This window comes from Diceros bicornis, chromosome 5 (assembly GCF_020826845.1).
Source record: "Diceros bicornis minor isolate mBicDic1 chromosome 5, mDicBic1.mat.cur, whole genome shotgun sequence".
Lineage (NCBI taxonomy): Eukaryota > Metazoa > Chordata > Mammalia > Perissodactyla > Rhinocerotidae > Diceros > Diceros bicornis.
In genome coordinates, this window is record NC_080744.1 from 69,657,664 (window position 1) to 69,677,840 (window position 20,177).

The following is a 20,177-nucleotide window of genomic DNA, read 5'->3' on the forward strand; positions in this document are numbered from 1 at the left end:
GCAATTTTGAGATGTCACGAAGATCCTGGGTCGTGCCCCCTCAAGAACATTAGGGATCTACTCTTATGGGTATTACTTAGCATGGAAATTGAATGAAGTGGAAGTGAAATGTGAAGTCTAGAAAAAGGAAGAACACTTAGAGGGTGGGAACTAATATTTATTTGATGACAATATGTTAGGTACTTAGCTAGAGAAGGAGGAACAATACAAAGACGATGACGATGATGATCACTAACGTTTATGCAGATCAATTTATTTAATCCTCTCAACAACCACTTGAGGTGGGAATTATGTGCCCTAATTTATGAATAAGAACACTGAGGCATTAAGAGGATAAGTAACTTGCCTGATGTTATGTGGCTAATAAGTGGAAGAGTTGGGATTCAGAGCATGGCAGAATTATTCCATAGGCCATGCTAAGAGTTTCCAAACAATGAATAAGACACAATTTGTGCCCGCACGGAGCTCACAGTCTAGAGGACAGTAATTTTCTGGGCTACAGCTGCTAGGGCAAGAATTATTTTGCATTCCCTTATATCACCAAGTTTACAACCCTAAATGGTCTTCTACCTGATTCCCCCCCTATAGTACATCATTTCTGCCTATCTTTCAGATCCCTACCTCCCCCGTCCCTGCTAAAAAGGCCTCTTAACATTGTGTGCCATTTAAGGTTTATGCATGAATGTCTTCAGAGGTACAGATTCTTTTTAGGATCTTTACATTTCTTTTCCATATGATAACTTTTCTTCCCCATATTGGGAGGATATGGACTTGCATGCTGACTTAAAACTAAAACCTGTTTTGGACTTCAGACTAAAGACTTTGTTTAAATGTGAATTGATCATCAAATTTCTCTTCAAATGAAATTGAGTATTCCTTGTAAAGAGAAAGGGATTTATATTTACCTTTTCATAAAGAAATAAAATTCTATAATGACCTGTTATTCTCCAGACTTAATGACTCCTCTGAGTTTTGTTTGCCTTGAATAAGCAGGCTTTTAGTTCATCTTTAATAAAGGTCTTATCTTATTCTTACTAGCTAAAAGCAGTAGCAAAGAGGGGCTCTCATGTTAGAATTCAGTGGGGCAGCATTAACTCTTCAGTAAACATTTGATCATGTTTACTATAGGAAAGTTAAGAAGAAAGACCAGATATTCTGAAAAAGCCTTTCACACTGTTCTCCACACTAGAAGGTATTGTTTGCAACATTTTAATGGAGAACAGAAGCTCTGCATTGTTAAACAGTTTTCATCCGTGACCAAAGTATAAGTTAACATGATCATCCTGAAGTCCAAAATCTGAAGGGCTGCTGGTTTTTGCCTTCTTCCTTGCCACATTTTTTTTATCAGATAGTCTCATAAAGTGACAGAATTTGCACTGTTTTTGTCTCCTCTCATGTCCCTGTATACCTTTAGGTGCTAGAGAACAGAAGGGCATGAACCAGAGTGCAGGCTCCAGATAATCCATCTGAGGAAACATTGCCTATCGCTAGCTATTTCCCTCCTTTCATTTCCTCTGCACTAGATTAAGCAGACCCGGTGCTTCCTAGCAGGATCATTTCTAAAATCAGCTATACTTGACTTTCCTAGTGTCCCATCACAAGGCTTTTTAACCTAGCTGCTTCTTGAAAAAAAATCTTGCGATAAATATCCTATCATGGGCACAGGTGGAGCAGGCATACGCTAAAGACTTAGAAGCAGTATCTGTGCTGAAGTTGGAAGCAAAGCCTCCAGAGATTTCACTGACATTCAGAAAGGAAAGGGTTTTGAAAGACTGCCCTAGCTGAGAAAAGAATTGAAGGCCATTTGGGACTGGAGCGGCAGAGGGAGCTCATCTTGGGCCACCTGGAGTCTCTTCTAACCCTGATCCCACATTCCCTCCCTCCTCACCCAAGGCCTACTTCCCTCCTGCTGTGTGCACATTTCTTCCCATTTCCTGACAGTCTCAAGAACTGCACCAGCAATTAAAAGAACTACTCATATTTCAGTCCCTTAGAATCTGGTTAGCTCTCATTTCCTTTTTTATTTACTTGTGATGGTCAGACTTGGCATTCCTTTACATTCTCTGAGTCTGGATTATTTCAAGATTTTTTTTTTTAGTTGCTGCTAGTGAATGCTAATATAAGAGAGCTCAGGATCCCTCCTCTAATGCTAAAAGTAACTTCACCTTGTCTTCAAAATAGTATCGAGCTAAATGCAATGTGGTATTCTAGATTTGATCCTGGAACAGAAAAAGGCCACCAGTGGGAAAGCTAGGGGAAATCCAAGTAAAGGCTGCAGTTTAGTTAATAGTATAGTTTTAATGTAATTTCTTAGTTTTGATAAATGTACCATGTTATGTAAGATGTTACCATGAGGGAAAGCTGGATTAAGGCATGCAGACAGTCTCTACTCTTCTTGAAACTCTTCAATAAATCTAAAATTATTTCAAAATAAAATTCTGTTTAAAACTTTTAAGTAATATCAAGTCCAGGATTTTACAAAATTGAGATATTTGGTGTGCCAGATATCAAGCACATTCTTATAGCCACATACTGGATTTTCCCACAGCATTCTCTGTGTAGATCCATCATACACGTGGAAGTCGTATAAACCTAGACTCAATACCTAGTTCTGCCACTTGCTAGTTATAAAAACTTAAGCAAGTTACAACTCCTCTAAGACTGGTTTTCTTATCTGGATAATGGGATGGTGATTCCTACCTCGTAGGGTTGTTGTGAGGGCTTATATGATAGCCCACGGCCTACCACATGGTAAGCCTTTGAAATGTCACTCTTAGCCCTCTAGGATGGCACTTGGAAAAAAGTAAAGTTTGTGTTCCTATTCCCTCCTTAAGTTTGTTTTCACTCCTTAAAAGTGCTCTTCCCCTCCCTTCTTAAGGACATAAAAAGATCTGGGTCACTATTTTCCTTGAGAATAGGGCAATAAAATTGATGCCAAGATGAGTAGGGCAGGACATAAGCAAAGATGTTTGGCAAAGACCCTGCAGTTGGCCTTCATATCTCTGGCCTCTCCTCTCTGGGCTTGTCCCCTTCAGGCAGGCCTAAGACCAGGGCCTGCCTTGCCTTGCCTTGTCAGCATAGGCAAGGACCAGAAGCCTCTTCCACAGTTTCTAGCTTATTTGTACCCTTGCCTTGACTTTCCCAGGCACGTGGGTGTTCCTCAGCCTTTTCTTTCTCTTCATGAATTGATGAGTTTTCTCTACTTGTAAGAGAATTTCTGATGTTAGAGCCCCAGAAATTAGACTGTACTTTTATACTTTGATTCAGCAACTATTTATTGAATACTTACTTTTTGCTAGACCCTATATAAACATAATCCCAGCTGTCAGAGAGTTCATAGTCCACTTTGTGATTAAGTAAATAGATAACAGTGTGATCTAGTTTACAGTAAAGTAATAGAAAAATCAGTCAAGAACTACAAGTGCTTTGATGGAGAGAGAACAGAGTGCTTTAGGAACACTCCTCTCCCTTTCCTTGCCATCTTGTTGGAGAAGAGCCTCTGAGCTCTAAGGTCCTGCTCCCTGGGAGTTGCTGAACCTAAAGGAATTTGTCCATGTTACTGGCTTTTGTCCGTATGACTCCCTTGCCCAAAACAGATTCTCCTTGGTCTCATGGTCCGGAGTTTCTTTTGCCTCCCAACTTTAAAACATCCAGGATATTTAACATGGAAGGACAAGGGAAAAAGGGGAACTGCTGTGGTAAGACTCGTCAGGTTCTGCTGTAAACCAACAGGTAGCCTGGAAGTTGGAAAAGGTGGGAGAATAAAGGAGTTGCACAAGGAACCTCATATGTAGGTCCTTGACTTGGGGTCCTTTGTCTTTTAATTTGATAGCACAATAACTCAGAAAGATGTTCACATTGACACCCATTGTGTCCTGAAGAACTAGTCAAAGGAACCATTTCCTCTATGTGCGTACAGCTCTGTGTAAATCCCCTCATTATAGCACTTATCTCACTGTATTGCATTTATCTATTTTAAGTCTATCTCTCACTATGAGTGGTGAGCCTGGACCAGTGCCTGCCACTTGGCAGCTTTGCAGAGCTTGAGGATGAGGGAGATCAAAATAACTTCACTGTTAGTTTTGAAGTAATAAACTCTATATGCTAATCTTTGGTCATTTATCTCTTCACTGCTTAAAGAGAAGGAACAAGAGCACTCAGGTCTCGTGTCCTGCTTTCATCCTTTAGTTCCTGCACCACCCCCCTCACTCACCCTGCCCTCGTTTCAGTTAGTCCTAACAGGTCAAAAATGGCACAGTTCAGCTCCCTCAGGGAGAGCCCTCCAAAGGGTCCAAGTTCTGATTAGCATCACAAAGGACTTGTTCCTCTAATCTTAGGAAAGCTTTTCCAGCTTCTCTCATCGCCAGTTACCTCATTACCTAAGCCTTCAAACTGTACATTATGATTTTACTCTTTTTGGGACCACACTCCCACAAATTTATAATTTCCTTGTGATATTCTCGACGCTGGAACCTGAGTCCTTTCAAGGGTGTCTACAGCTGAAAAGCTGAGCCTAGACATTTATGTAGATTATGGGAATATGAAAAAGACAACATTAGAAGGCTTAGAAGGGAAAAATCATAAAACAGTAAAGAATATCAGCTCATTATGCTTGCTTCTTTTAAGCTGACAATAACAGGTGAAGATAGTAGATGAGTAGAGATGATGTCCTTTAAGTGTTAGGAAAGTTTTTCTTATGGGGAAAACAACCATTAAAAAATTTACTCCAGGATCTTCTCATCTCTGTAAATTGGGCTTCTGAGTTCTAAATTTACGGACTTTCCAAAACATACTTGTATCTCTAAACAGGTCTTAAGGTACCAACAGATGCTCCAAACAAATCTAGCCTATCCTCCTAATGAACATGCAAATAATTTTCCCCATCTGCCATTTCTGTCTAAAAGGCTGGGAAGGCCTTCCTCCCTGATCACAAAGGACATAATTACTGTCTATAGAGAAGTCAGGTACAAAGGCCACCAGCCTTTGCAGGCCACCAAAGATTAACAGCTGCCTCTCCTTCGAATGGGAGAGGTAATAACAGTTACTCTAGTTAATAATTGAATGGATTCCCAGGCCATGTAATTCAGATTCAAGCTGTCATTTTTTGCTGGCCTTTAGCTAAGCTCGCTTATTAGAATGGAGCTGCTAATCCTATTAGTCAGTTGTCAGTCTCGCAGTAGGACAGAGCAGAAGAAGGCAGAGCTATTAAGGTGTTATGCCAGGTAGGTAAATAAAGCCACACATTTCATCTTTAGAAGTATTTCTTCCTCACTCAAATCAGAATGATAAAGCTCTTTATGAAAGTTCCAATTTCACATGTCTGAATGCAAAGTATTTGGAAAAGGGGTAAAAAGAAAAAGGAAAGGTACCTAGTTCACCTTTCTAGATGAGATATTTTCAATCATTGAACAGACTTTGCTTGGTGCCTATAGTGTGTGCATCCTGTGCTTGACCCTGATAGGGAATGCAAAGATAGGAGAGTTTAGGCTTTACAGTCTAGTACATGAACATAAATAACTCTGGGATGCTGTAGAAAGTGATGTGAAAATTAATAAAGGAAACTTCAACTAAAATTGGAATCAGGAAGGCCTGTAGAGGGAGCTCTCATGCACTACATTCGTTGTCAGTTATCCCCAACAGGAAGAGATATACCTTGCATCTCCAAAGGGAAGGTACCCCTACTTTATTACCCCAACAGGAGGAAGGAAGATTTTCTTCTTGCATAACCAAGGGAAAACACCACAGCTGAGCCAGTTAGAAACCGTCGTCACCATGAACTTTTACTTTCCTGCAATGAAACTTTCATTTTTCCTTTGCTAATGACTTCCTTGCTCCTTCCTCCTTTCTATAAAAGCCTTCCATTTTGTATAATTCCTCAGAGTATCTCTGTGCTTGCTGGATGAGAGGCTGCCCGATTCATGAATCATTTGATAAAGCCAATTAGACCTTCAAATTTACTCAGTTGAATTTTATTTTTTAACAGTGATAAGTGCCACAAGAGAAATACAGTTAAATACAGAGACCTTTGACTTTAGTTGGAGGGAATCAGGAAAGGCTTCATGAAAGAAGCAATATTTGATCTGGGTCTCAAGGATTGAGAGCTAGCATTTGAACATTACAAGTTGAGAAGGTAGCAGTTTGGATGGAGAGAATAATTTTGGTTAAGCATTTTAGCATAGTTGATTTTTTCTAGACACTGAGAGGGAGAGGAACAAGTATAAGATGATGTATTTGAGGAGCATCCAGTCTCATCATGGCATTAGACGTCCAGGAATATAAAGGGAGCAGTGTATAAGAAGTACCAAGTGGTTGACACAAGAAGTTAGTGTGGTGGGAATAGAAATGAAGAGGAAATGGGAGGCTCTTTGCATCCTTAAGTCTACCTGGATTGTGTGTGAAAGTAATTTCTATTTTTTATTTGCATATAGAGTGTTTAATGCCACATGCTTAAGAAGGTGGTTTCTTCTCTTAATTTTAACATTTGGACAGCTCATCATTGAGCCAGCTTGAGTTTCCCTTTCTGTCCTCCCGACTTGAAAAAGTCATAGAATATCATAGGATTGTTTCATCTACCTTTATTATAGAGAGGGGAAAGAGCCGTTCATTTGCGCTGAGTTAGGCAACGGGATCCAGGGAGAGGGGTTTCTCCTTCTTATGCTCATAGGCCTCTATATTGTGTTAATTTGTCATATCTCACAGGACATTTTTGCTGTCTGAGAAAAATCTTTTCATTTGTTCATCCTTTTGTTCAGTCACTCATCCATCAGGTATTTACCATTCCTATTCTGTGCCGGGACTGGGGCTGCAGAGATGAATCAGCCACCAGTCTAAAGGAGCTTTTAGGCACAGAGAATGGGGTCCTGAGGCAGGGCAGAAATGATTAGATGAATAGGAGTTGATGTGGGACATGTAGGAGAAGTTAGGAGGATACTGAACAATGTTTCCATCTGGCCATATTCTATGGAAGAGAATCCAGAAGTGGCTTGTTGCATCTCTAAACCAGAAGTGCAGATAACCAGAATCCTCTTTGATCCCAAGAGGAGATTTTTGGGGTTTTTAATTTTGTAGTTGGTTTTGCTTTTTGCTTTATTTCCTTGAAAATCTAGAGATGATAAATTAAAACTTCAGTTTTCATTAATACATTAGTAAAAATTTGGCTTTGCATGGCCTTTATCTTCCTGAAATTGGCTTATTTTTTCCTGCTTAATATGTGTTAGAGCCTATGTCTTAAGTTTTCAAGAGGCCACATCCATGTTGTTGGCACTGCATAAAAGGCTTTGAGTTTTGTTTTGTTTTGTTTTGTTTTTAAGGCATAGATGTATACATTAAAATGGTCTGCTTTTACTCAGTCCTTTTCCCCTCCACTTCTGCAGTGTTGACCCGGTTCTTTCCCATTGTGGAAAGGTCTACAAGAATAGCAGTGGTACTGCTTAGTTTCCCTGTGGACAGATTGCATCAACTGGTGCATCTGCTTGGCTTGAGGTATGATATACTTTGGTGTTGAGTTGAGAGATATTAATATGTAAAGGCTTTACATTGAAATGGAGTGCGATTAGGGGGTGTAGTTCCTTCCTTGATGGTTATTAAGGAGGTTCAAGGTGAACATGTCCTTCAGTCTTAAAAACCAAATTTCATTCTTTGAATGAAGCTGAATTCCAGTGAAAAACTATTCCATAAGGCACACACAATAAGAGAAATGGAGGATTTTATCCTGGATCATACCAGAGAAATTATTGACTATCTGTGTTTTCGCAGTTAAAATCATGTAAAAGTATCTTTGTCAGCCTTCTTTCTCAAAACCGTGGTTCAACAACTATTAATTGAGCGCTTACTGAGTCCAATCCCCTCTGCTAAGTGTTGGAGGTGTGGTGATAAAACAGACATGGTCCCTGACCTCAGGAACCTCTGAGTTTAGTGGGGATACGAAGATGAAAAACTAGAGAGGATTATCCGTTCTGGGAAGGAACAGTATATGCAGAAGCACAGAGGCATGAAAGAGCATGCGCCATATGGGGAGTTTGGTTAAGAGAGAGGCAGGAGCATGGCAGGGAAAGAGGTTGTTAGAGAGGGATCAGATTCTAAAGAATTGTACGAAGGAATTTGGGCCTCGTTCTGTAGACAGTGAAGAAGAAGTCATTCAAGTGTTTTGCACAGAGAGTGACATGATCACATTTACTCTTGAGAATATTATCCTCATTGTATATATGGCTATCTAGAGCAGGACTACTCAAAGTAGAGTCCACAGGCCAGGGCCAGGCCACTGTCACTAGAACATGGTGAGATAAATACACAAATGAAGAGTAAGTTTTAGCAAATTGACAGAGTAATTTTATGTCTGTTGCATCTAATATTTTAAAATGTGGACTCCTCCTTAGTACGTCTTTTTTTTCTCATTTGTTCATTATTTCATTTGTATTGTATTTCACAAAGTATTGGTCTACAATGGAGTGAAAATCTTTTTAAAAAATGAAAAAAACCTCTGACTTTGATCTTACAACGTTTAAGAGCATTGCTCTAGAGAGGGCTGGTGTGGGGTGAGCCTCGATCCAGACATACTCATTAGGAGGTTGCTGCAGTACCTCAAGCAAGAGACCATGAGAGCCTGAACTCTTCTGAGTAGGCACTGATAGAAGAGGCAAGAGTTAAGAGCTATAACAGAAGTGGAGTAATCAGAACTTGGAGCCTGAATCAGTATGAGAGCTGAGGAAGAAGGGACAGTCTAGAAGGGCAGATGTTCTTTTAAGAATCTGCTGACAGTTGGACCCTTGCTCTTTGAATTATAATGAGCTTTTCCATCCGTTTCACAGAAATTTTTCATTTATTTTTTAGTATAATTATGCATTTTAATATTATTAAATATTTTATCTATAATTCCTATTTCTTTTGAGTATAAGAAGAAAGGAGCTGTATGTATGTCTTTACTTTCCTGTCTTGATTCAGAGTCCCTCTGCCATTTTCCCTAGGCTTCAGATGCTTCCATGGTACTATAGGCCTGGCTCTGGTAAAACTGCTGCTTGGATAACCAATCACTACCAAATTAAATCCCAAAAATATTCATGCATACTATATGATCCCATTTATATGAAATTCTACCATAGACAAGACTAACTTATGGTACTATAAATCAAATAAGTGGTTGCTTCAGGCAGGAGGGATTGACTGTGAAAGGGGCATGAGGAAACTTTCTAGGGTGGTGGAAACATTCAGGTCTTGGTAAGCATTCGTCAGATTTAATTGAATGGTATACTTGAAATCTGAGCCTTTCACCCAGTTGTAAAGTATACCCCAATTTTAAAAAATAGCCCAATAAACATGAAGTGTTAACTCCACTGATTCTCAGGAAAAGGCAACATGGAAACCTCAATAAAATGCCGGTACATACCCATTAGAATGACTAATGTTAAAAAAAAATGATAAAACCAAGTTTTGGTGTGAGTATGGAATAACTGAAATTATCACTGCACTGCAGTGTGTACACAAATTGTTTTGAATACTTTAGAAAGCTGTTGGGTCATAAGAAAACTGAACCTATGCATACTCTGTGACCTAGCAGTTCCATTCTTAAGCATATACCCAACACGACTGTATGTTTCATGTGCCCAGATACATGTACAAAAATGTTTAAAGCAGCATTGTCCAGAGTTTCAAAGTAGAAATAACCCAAACATCAATCAGCAGTGAAACATTTAAATTGAAGTATATGATCAGATGAAGGAATATTACACAGCAAGGAAAATGAATGAAACACTGCTACAGGCAGCAATATGGATGAATTTAGGGAAAAAACCAATCAAGCAAGAAAAGCTAGATACTACAGAATTTTTAAAATATGATTTTATTTTTATAGAATTGAAAAGTAGACAAAAGGAATCTATGATTTTAAAAGTTAGAATAGCCTTTACATTTGGGAAGGAGGGAGAGAGAGTGAGTGGGATGGACACCAGAGATATTATGGCATGTTATAAAGCTTTATTTTTTAATTCTGGAGTTGTTACAGAGTGTATTCAATTTGCCATACTTCATCCAGCTATATAAATATGATTAGTGCAGTTTTCTCTGTGTATGTTATGTGTTAATACAAAAGTTATTATTATTTTCTAATTATATTGACATCCTAACATAAGAAGAAAGAATGGTAACAGCATTATGGTTTTAAATAAATTACTGAACGTACCTGGGCTTCTCAGTATTCTGATTGTTAGTTCTGTTGCAAAGAAATATTTTTTTCATTGATAACAAAATAAATTATTAATTGTTAATCTTAAAAGGGCAAATTCTCATCTAAAATTCACAATGAGCTTATTATATTCTCAAACTGTATTTTATTGTGCACAAAGTAATTGAAACTCACTTACTACCAAACTCCAGACGTGTACTAGAGCCAATAGTCTACATCAAGCAGGCAGAGCATTGTGCTTAGAACCTCAGAAGAATCAGGCAAGCATATTTTACAGAGCCTGTGTATAACTCATATCTCGCTCCCATGCACCCTACTCCCCAAAAACACACCTCAGCATTTCAAAGAAATTTCAGGGCTTGATGAACTGTAGAATGCTATTAGAAGTGTAAGGTGGTGTTGTAATAGAGGGGTTATGTATTAGTTTGCTAGGGCTACCATAACAAAGTACCACAGACTGGGTGGCTTAAACAACAGCAATTTATTTTCTTACAGTTTTGGAGGCTAGAAGTCCAAGGTCAAGATGTTGGCAGGTTTGGTTTTTCCTGAGACCTCTCTCTTTGGTTTATAAATGGCCGTCTTCTTACTGTGTCCTCACACGGCCTTTTCTCTGTGCATGTGCATCCCTGGTGTCTCTTCCTCTTCTTGTAAGGACATCAGTCATATTGGATTAGGGCCCCACCCTAACAGCCCCATTTTAACTTAATCACATCTTTAAAGACCTTATCCTCAAATACAGTTACGTTCTGAGGTACTAGGTACTGGGACTTCAACATAAGAATTCAGGGGGGACACAATTCAGCCCATAAAAGGTTGCTATCCTATTTTTTACATATATGATACAGTGATTCTGGGTATGCTTAAAAACTGATACAGTGTACCATAAAATCACTCTTTCCCTCCTCATGCTGAAGGAATGCAAAGAGCGTGGAGAAGTTCCTTCCTACAAGAATTGTAAACAATTCAGGAATTGTATAGAGATAATCATAGGTTGAGTTCTAAAATGTTTACTTAATATTCTCCCTAAAATAGCTGAAGTGCTAAAAAAAATATATATATATATTTATATAGCTAAATGGTTAGATATTAGATTATCTTGTATTACTGAAGAAATAATTTCTAGGAGAGGAAATCTTTGTGGAAGTCAATTTGTCTCATTAGGTGATAATTAATATTATAAAATGATCTGGTTTTTTAAAGTATTGCTAAAAATTTCTGTATAAAATGTTTTTTCCCTCTGCTTAGAGTGCACCATCCCTTTCCTTTTTCTTTTACCTGTCTTAAAACCTCAACTTTCTCAGAGAAGCCTATGCTGACCCTTTCCACGATGTATAGTTGGTTCCCCGATTTTCCTCATAGATCACCTTTGCTTTTTCTTCAAGGTACTTATCATAATTGAAATCGTTTTATTTATAGTTATTTGATTAGTGTTGGTCTCATCCACTAAATTGTAGACTTCGTGGAAGCAGCAACCATGTCTTTTATGTTCACTGCTTTTGACCTGCAGTTCCTAGCACTGAGGAAGCATTCAATAAATATTTGTAGAATAATTGAACCAACAGAAGGTTTCACACTACAGCTAAATATTTCATTTGGTTATAATTTTATGCCTGGGAAATTGGGCTAATTTCTGTTTGTATTTCTGTCTAGAATGTGGCAGATCAGATTGCATTTCAAGTTGCTGGTGGATTAACAGCGCTTGAACACATTCTTCAAGTAGTGGTCCCAGCCACAAATGTGAACACAGTTTCACGAATCCCTCCTAAGTAAGTATAGTTTTTTAATTTGTCTTTCACGTTTCATTTGTGAGTCATTTCTGCCCTATGGTTTCCATATGCAGGACCACAAGAAAATTGCATGTATATTCAGGCTTGAATAGCAAAAGCTTACACTCCCCATTAGAGAGAAAAACATAGGTGCTCAACTTCACTTACAAAACTCAAATTGAGCCTAAAAAGCCTTATAAAGGAAATCTCTTTGGTCTATGCCCTTCTCTAATCCTAAATCAAGAAGAATTGATGAACTCTTGAGCAGTTCTAACTGCTTACAGAAATTGAACAGAAATGTATAGTAGTAACAGAAAGCTAACTTTTTGTGTTGCATACAAAAAAGAGGTAAGTACATTAATAGAGTCCTGAGCTGTGAAATTTGCAGTCCCTGATACATAGGAAGAGCAGTCTGAGGCCAATACTGCCGTAGTCTAGAGTCCCAGCCAAATAGCTGGGAACTGAATTACAATTTGGTCTTTAACTGCAAATTGCTCTTTGTCATAAGGATCCTGTGCAGCCTTTAGACCTAAGATCCACTTTCCTATTCTCTGAAGTCACCCTTTGGTCCCTGGCCACCTGGGATGTAGTAACAGACAACATTATTTCAGAAGTATTATATTCCTGAGTTGTAACATGCACAATTTCTGGATATTTTGTGGAGACTCTTATTTACAGATTTTAAATGAGAGGTTTTGATAAAAGTTTATTTATATCACTGAGAAAACTTTTAATTATTTAGTTAGCCCAACAAGTAAGTGCTTCATTTGTCCATTGGACACAACAGGAAAAAGATTCCAAGAATATGTTATCTTTTTTCCTTAGAGACATTTTGGTAAAATAGAAATAGCACTGGCTCTGGAGTCAGACAAACCTGGATTCCAGTTTTATCTCTGCCAGTTACTAGCCAGGAGAATTTGGGCAAGTGCCTTAATCTTGTTGCATCTATTTCGTCATTTGGTTAAACAGGGGTAATCATATTCACATCACAGTGCTACTGTGGGGATCAGTTGAAATAATGTATGTGAGAGTTCTTTGTAAACTTTAAAGTGTTATGTAAATATTAAATGGCAGTTTTCAAAGTAGTACAGTCATGTGTCGCTTAACGGGGATACGTTCTGGGAAATGTGTCATTAGACGATTTTGTCATTGTTCGAACATCATAGAGTGTACTTACACAAACCTAGATGGTATAGCCAACTACACACCTAGACTATATGGTACTTACCTTATTGGACCACCATCATGTATGCGGTCTGTTGTTGAGCAAAACGTCATTATGTGCGCATGACTGTAGTCTTGCCTGGTTTAAGACAGTGTTGTCTATTTGACATTAGACATTTCTAAGTACAAACTCTTTGATACTGAAGTTAGTTTGAGTTCCTTTGCTCTACTGACAAAGGAGAGATTATTGAAAGAAGGTATAGGTATCCTTTAAGTCAGGGTATCTTTCTGTGGAGCAGAAGGCTCCACAGCAGGCAGTTATAGCGTACATAGAGGGTTTTAGCCCAGGGGAGTTGGTATTCCTTATCAAAATGGACTTTATTGACAATATGTTGCTTGGCATGTTGTCATTGCTCAGTGTTAATTGGCAGGGAGGGAGAAATGAAGGAAAGAATGAAACATACAATAAATATTTCAGATAAGAAAGCAAATGGCATTTGATTCTTTGGGACAGTGCTTTGATAACTGTTAATTCATATTGTTCATCTTAAATGCACCTATAGTTTTTTGTTTTGTTTCTTTGTTTGTTTGTTTTCTGGTAGGCTTCAACATGCGTGACACCGAGCTCTGTGACTGGTAACCTAGATTAAATGCCTGTTTCCTAAAAGCTACTTTTGTCATTGTGGCAAAGAGCATGTTCTGGTGCTTATCTTTGCCTCTCCTTTAGGGAACAGAAGAGGTTTCTACGGTTCTTAAAACGATCTAAGCAAAAATTAGCACACCCACTTTGGAAAGGAGCCTTGGAATCCTGAGAGTCCATACCAGTGCTCCTCTGATGGCCACCAGCTGACCACAGTGCCAAGACTGAGTGTTTGTTTCTTCATCTCACCTTAGGCCAATAGATTTGTGTTTTCATCCAGGCACTGCTTATGGAGTGAGGCCAGCACTCAGAGCTGTGGGCATCCAGCATTGATTCTAAGATTTGCCTGTCCTGAGCACAGGACTTACTTCTCAGGGCTAAAGGATTAAGGCTATGCAAGTGTTATGCTGCTTACTCAGAGAGGGGAAAGAGAAATTCCACAACTATGTTAGATTTAGATGTAGACTCAGAGCACACTGGTGGGCATGAGTCAGTGGCTTAATTCTGAAAGTATTCTTTCTCATATTCCTTCCAACTACTCTTCTGCACAAACCTCTGCCCTGGCCTTGGGCCTTCCTTAGTCCCTGGGTACTCCGTTTGCTCTCAGCCTGCCCAGATCCTCCCCTTCCATCCCTGATGAGCTCCCACTTCTTGCCTCCATGAACCTTCTGCCACCTTAGCTCATTTTGTTTTCTGCCTCCTATGGCATTTCATGGCTCTTACCTAGAGGCTGGTTTTTTACTATCCTGCATTAGGTAATTTTTCTCAGTGATAAACAGCAGAAAATTTGAGAAGTTTCAGTTACTGTCTAGTAACATTTAGCATGTGAATCATCTAGACAGTTACCATGTGAATCACCTATGACTACAAACCTGATGTTTCACTGCCCCTGCAGCCCTGAGCTGTGTGAGTGGATAAACCGGCTCCTTGCTCCTCTTTTCTCACCACCCTGCCCATCTCCCTTTTCATTCCACATAGCAATAATTCTAGGACAACTTACTAGGTAACTTCCTGTGAGTGAATATTTGCTTCCAGCAGATTTTTTTTAACATGAAATTGAAAATTATACTCACTTCTGAAAATGTAAATTTTTGAATTAATTAATTTCCACATCTTCCGTGGGTTGTTTTTCTTTTGTTAGAACCAGGGAAAGCCCATAAGACTGCTTGAATTCTTTTCAAATTATCATTGAGAGAACTTAGGCTGTGGTATTCCAAAATCAACCTTCTTAACAAATACGCTCCAATAAAATTGTTTTCAGTGCCAAGAAAGATCACCCCAAAATAAGGCAATTTTTATTTCATGTTATATCTACTTTTCTGATGACTCATGTTATTCTGCCTCCCAGCTTTGTTGCAGAAAACAACTGCAAAAGAATAAAGAAAGATGACCCTGAAATAAGGCAATTTTCTTTTCATGTTGTATCTACTTTTGGGATGACTCATGTTATCCTGCCACCTAACTTTAACATATTCTAGCCTTTTCTTTGGTTTAGGCTAATAACAGTTGTTTAATGTAGCTTTTAATATTTGAAAATAAATAGTGGTTTGTCATTTTCTTTGGGCATAAAGAACACTGCATATTATGTAAATAAGAAGATGGGATCTGCTAAGACTAGAAGCTGTGGTCAAAACTTTGTGTTGTGTTTTTTAGTATATTTATGTAGTGGCAATGATAATAAAAGTGAGAGTTGGCACTTTATTAATGTACTATCTTGCCAAGTACTCCATTTGTTGTACTGTCATCTCCTCAAATAGATTGTAATTCCTATGTATTTACTATGATCAGAGACCATGGTAAATACGTTATTTGTAAATCATATGGCATCTTAACAAATATTGTTTGAATAGATGAATGAATTCTATTTACAATAGATAGAAGTAAAGCAGTAAAAGAACACACTATGCCAAATATTTGACTCTGTGGACTTAAAATATGATCACATCTCAGCCCAAAAGGGGGGACCTCCTGATTCTGACCACTCTGTTAGCTAAGCTTTAAGCAATATATATATTTCATAATTCTGTCTTTAAATTTCTTTAAGTTTGTGAGCATGTCATATATCTATAACTGCTACTTACTCAAAAGGCCAAAGGGAATGCTAGAACTGTATTCTTGGTTGTTTGTCCTTATCACACTTTTAGAATCAGAGCACACTGGTTTATATAAGATTGACCCTGTTTTAATCTATGCTGAGAAGGAGATTTTTCCCACTGCTGTGGCCTTTATAAAGTATACCTATCTATTCATATCAAACAAATTAATTATGTTGCTTTTTTGCTTCTTTATAGTATATACATTTATATGTAATAAATCAATCTTACTCAGGTAAAACAATAGTCACTGAATATAATAAAAATAAATAAATTTAGAATGATGTGAGATAGAGCTTTGCATACTAGGAAGATCATTTACAAGTAGATATCACAAATTTATTCTCCAGAGTAAAATAATATAAAACTTTGACTTTATGCAGTTGATCCACTTGGCAATGTTGCATTTACTCAATCCTTTGAGTTGGTGAAGAGACAGAACTTAACATTCAGTGAATGCGTCCTCCGTGCCAGTCGCTAGGCTAGATGCTTTGCACGTATCACCTTGTTTACTCCTCATAGTCACCAGCAGCCATGTTATGTGACCCATTACCAGAATGGAGGTTGGGAGCAATCATGTTTGGGGCATGGCTGCAACCTGAGAGAGCCATGATATCCCTTTTGAAAGAGTGTTTATTCTTTTCAAATGGCAGAGGGAATGTTCAGAGAGAATGTTGAGGTTTTGTCCCTAAAGGTTTCTATTCCCTTCTCTTGGTCTTGTGATAGTCACAGAGTAGAGACTGATGCAGTTCATCTTATAGTGGTGAAGAGATATCCTGTTGTGTTCCAGAAGCAGGTAGATGATCTAGGGCTCCCAATCCTGATGCCCAGGGAAACTATTTTCTAGGAATTTCCTTCTTGGAATCAATTGTATGCACATGTGGACATGGGAATGGGATTGCGACATATAAGAACCATTTGAAATAGGCCCTGTCCTTAGGAAATTTACAGTCATGGAAAATGAGATGGATTAAACTCTAAATATTATTAGTAGTAGCCTGCTCTGTTACCTTTGTTTAACAGTCACTCTGGTGGTATACACAAACTCTTCATAAAAGGAATGTTTTGCTACATACCTGATGTCTGCAAGCTTAGTTTCCTAAGATGCCTGGCCTCATATGCTCTATAGCTTGCTTCTTATTCCAGTCTCTTGACTCACTTGTCTATTCTCTTTGGGGCTCATCTATTGTTAAATCTTTGCCTTTCTCTTCAATTTGCAACACAATCCAGACTGTTAATCCAGTTTTCACCATGAGCTTCCTTCCCTATTACCTTTTCATCTCTCGTCTTGGCTTGTCATGTTCACTTCATATCCACCTCAGCTCCATTCCTATTTGTTGTGTCCTCCGTTTTTCTGGATGTTATGAATACTACATGTTCTAGGCGTTGCACCAATGCCTCCTCTAAGCAGTTATATTTTATGCCATGTGATACTTCCCTCAATGGCCATAGCTGATTAAACCGAGTGGACATTTGACTTAAGAGCAACCAATCAATAGAACAGCCTGCAATATGGGACTTAAAACCCAGCCTAAAAAGTTAAACTGGGCCAGTCAAGTTTCTCTCTCAGAAATTTGCAGTTGGAAAATTATAAAACTCCAACTCATTTTGTGTGTATGTATTTGAATTTGAAAAATCATGTAGAGTAACTCCTGGGATAGCCATTACAGAGCTATATGTTCACTCCAAGTTTAGCAGGACTAGCAAAGTCCATTTGGGAAAAAGGAAGGAGACCAAAACTGCTTCATGAGAGAGAAGGGGGCTGGAAATGAGAGCGGGTCTAGTCCACAGAGCTGGCATTGTTTCTGCCCTCCTGAGGTCTGGTAGTTCATTTTCTCCTGAATTCATGTGAAAGTTCCCAATAGCCTTACAATAAATGCCTCTTTTTACTTGAAATATTTTGAGTGAGTTTCTGTCCCTCCCAACCAAAAGAGCCTGATACTTTTAAATACAAATATTAAAAATTTTTTAAACTCTAGATTGGGTTGAAAATATTTGACTGTGTTATAGAGCCTTCCTTGTGACCTCATAGTTGTTTTTATAAATTCTTTCATATCAAGAAAAGAATGAATGCCCACAGTTTAAAGTAGAAATAAAGAGAGAAAGCACACTCTACAAGTTCTCTAGGGTATAGTTTTTTATGAACATTAAATGTTTCTACAAGCTGGGACTGGCTGAACTTTTCTTTTTTCTACTAACCCCGGTTTGGAGAATATGTATAGAAAATTATGTACATTAAACTTGCTGTTCCTGGATGCTAAGGTAAACACACTTAAAGTAACGTATCTTCAGAATCAAAGATAGAAAAATGTAATATGTATTGTTCTTCAAGAACAACGCGTAAGTTCTATAAGAACAAGTAACGGTACTACTCATATTCTTTGTAGCTTTCAAGTGTTAAGTTTATTGGTGGCCCTTGAGTCCCAGATTGGTTACCTCATCATTAATTTTATAATTAGGACTTACTTTGAATTCCAGTAACATTGTCTTATGTTTACAAACAACTGAAAAGTATATTTCCTTAGACCCTGCTCTCTCAGATTTGATTATAGTGGGCCATAGTCTAACTTTTTAATAAAAAATAAGTTTGTTCAGGAGGAAGTTTAGATGACATTAAGATGTTCAGAAGATGAGAAGATTGCAAGAGCGGTTATCCCACCCCACCCCTTCAAATCCTAGCAGCATGATGCAGCTCAGAACATTAATCCTGCACTATAAGATAAAGCTTTATTATATTTTGAAGAACTGAATAATATGCCTTTATTATTAGATTGAACAGTGCAGTTTCAACTGCTAGGAGAAATATACAGCATTGGTAAAAGACAATGATCCTTTGTTTGTTAAATCATTTTATAGTACAGAAGGAAGAAAAGCGGTGGCTTATATTATTTCAGGGCAAGCGTTTTTGGAATTGCAGTTTTGTTTCTCACAGGGAAACTAAGCAGTATCTCCCTATTATTAAACGTCTATCCGAAAGCATGACATACTCAAATACCTGAAGAAAGTTTCAGAGCATTGCATCATCTCTTATTCTCTCTCTCACTCAATAAGAAATGCAAAACTTCGTTCTAGATGGAGTTGTTGTTTTACCAAAAGTACACTGGTAGATGCTGGATTCATGTTTTCTGATAAAATTAGCAGTTTTGAACGTTTTTTTCTTAGTCCAGTCTACATTAAGGCATTTGCTTTCCATGTAGAAAGCTCTCAAGTAATATTTCATTGGTTGAACACTTTTGGTTACATATCTACTTATGAAAATCTTTAACTTGGACTGTCAATGTTATATCACTCCTGGGACATTTCTCACAACTTATCTGAGGCTCTAACTTGCTTGCCATTTCCTTTACACTGATGCCTTCAGGGAATTATTTTCATCAAACCTAGCTATTGATTGAGAGATCAGGTTATTGCCTTATTGAAAATCAAAATCATGTAAATAGTTCTCTGCATTGACATTTGAGTTAATGTAAATATAAATCTCTCTCACTTTTTCAAAGTGATGCAGTCTAGCAAAGATGGTTGTAAAGCTAATAATTTCTCTTAAGTGAATCCAATTTTCTTATTTAATTTCCTTTATAAAATCAGCAATATATTTCTATGGGGAAAGTGTTGATGCGTTAGACAATTGATGTAGAGCTTGTGGCCAAGTCCTTTGGTATTCTAGACATTGTAACACAGCAGTCTTATTGAAAACACGCTGCAGCACTTTCAGAATTATGAATTATGTAGCACTTTCCTAACTTTGTAACCTCTTTTCTCTTGTCACCTTTTGGGACTTGGATTCTTGAGAAACATCTACATAGGATGAAGATTATAGTATCACATTTTACAAATACAACCACAGACTAACACATAATGTATTTTAGGCTAAAATTTACTTCTGTAAATGTATTCACTTTCCCACTTGGTTAGTTCTAGAACTCAAGCCAGAAATATCTGTATTTAGAATTAGAGAAGAGGGAATATAATGCATTAATGGATTAAACTCAGCTGGGATTTAGAGTCAGAGCATTGGAGTTCAAATACCAGCTTGCCAGTATTTGATGTGAGACCTGTCTCTTAAGACCTTATTGAACTATAGTATTTTTCATTTGGGAAATGGAGAAAAGATTCCTATCTCACAGGGTTGTTGTGAAGATGAAACGCTAATATGTGTGAAGGGGCTTTGTGAATTGTCATGATCTAGCATGCGACACCAATGGCATTTGGAACAGAATGCAAGATTGTCCTGCATACTTCAAGATGTGTAACATCCCTTAGCCCATTAAATACCTTTAAACACCCATTAAATACCTCTGCCAGCAGTCATTGTGACAACCAAATATATCATTACACAT

At 37.9% G+C, this 20,177-nt stretch overlaps 1 protein-coding gene across 5 annotated transcripts in view; it reads left to right on the forward strand.

Annotated features, from left to right (window-relative positions):
* SCAPER (S-phase cyclin A associated protein in the ER) overlaps positions 1 to 20,177 on the forward strand; it is a 440,234-nt gene that overhangs the window by 273,091 nt on the left and 146,966 nt on the right. For all 5 annotated transcript variants that reach the window (XM_058542151.1, XM_058542150.1, XM_058542152.1 and 2 more), the window contains one exon: positions 11,828 to 11,943. In XM_058542151.1, the coding sequence (XP_058398134.1) occupies positions 11,828 to 11,943 (116 nt within the window). The remainder of the gene's footprint in view (positions 1 to 11,827; positions 11,944 to 20,177) is intronic.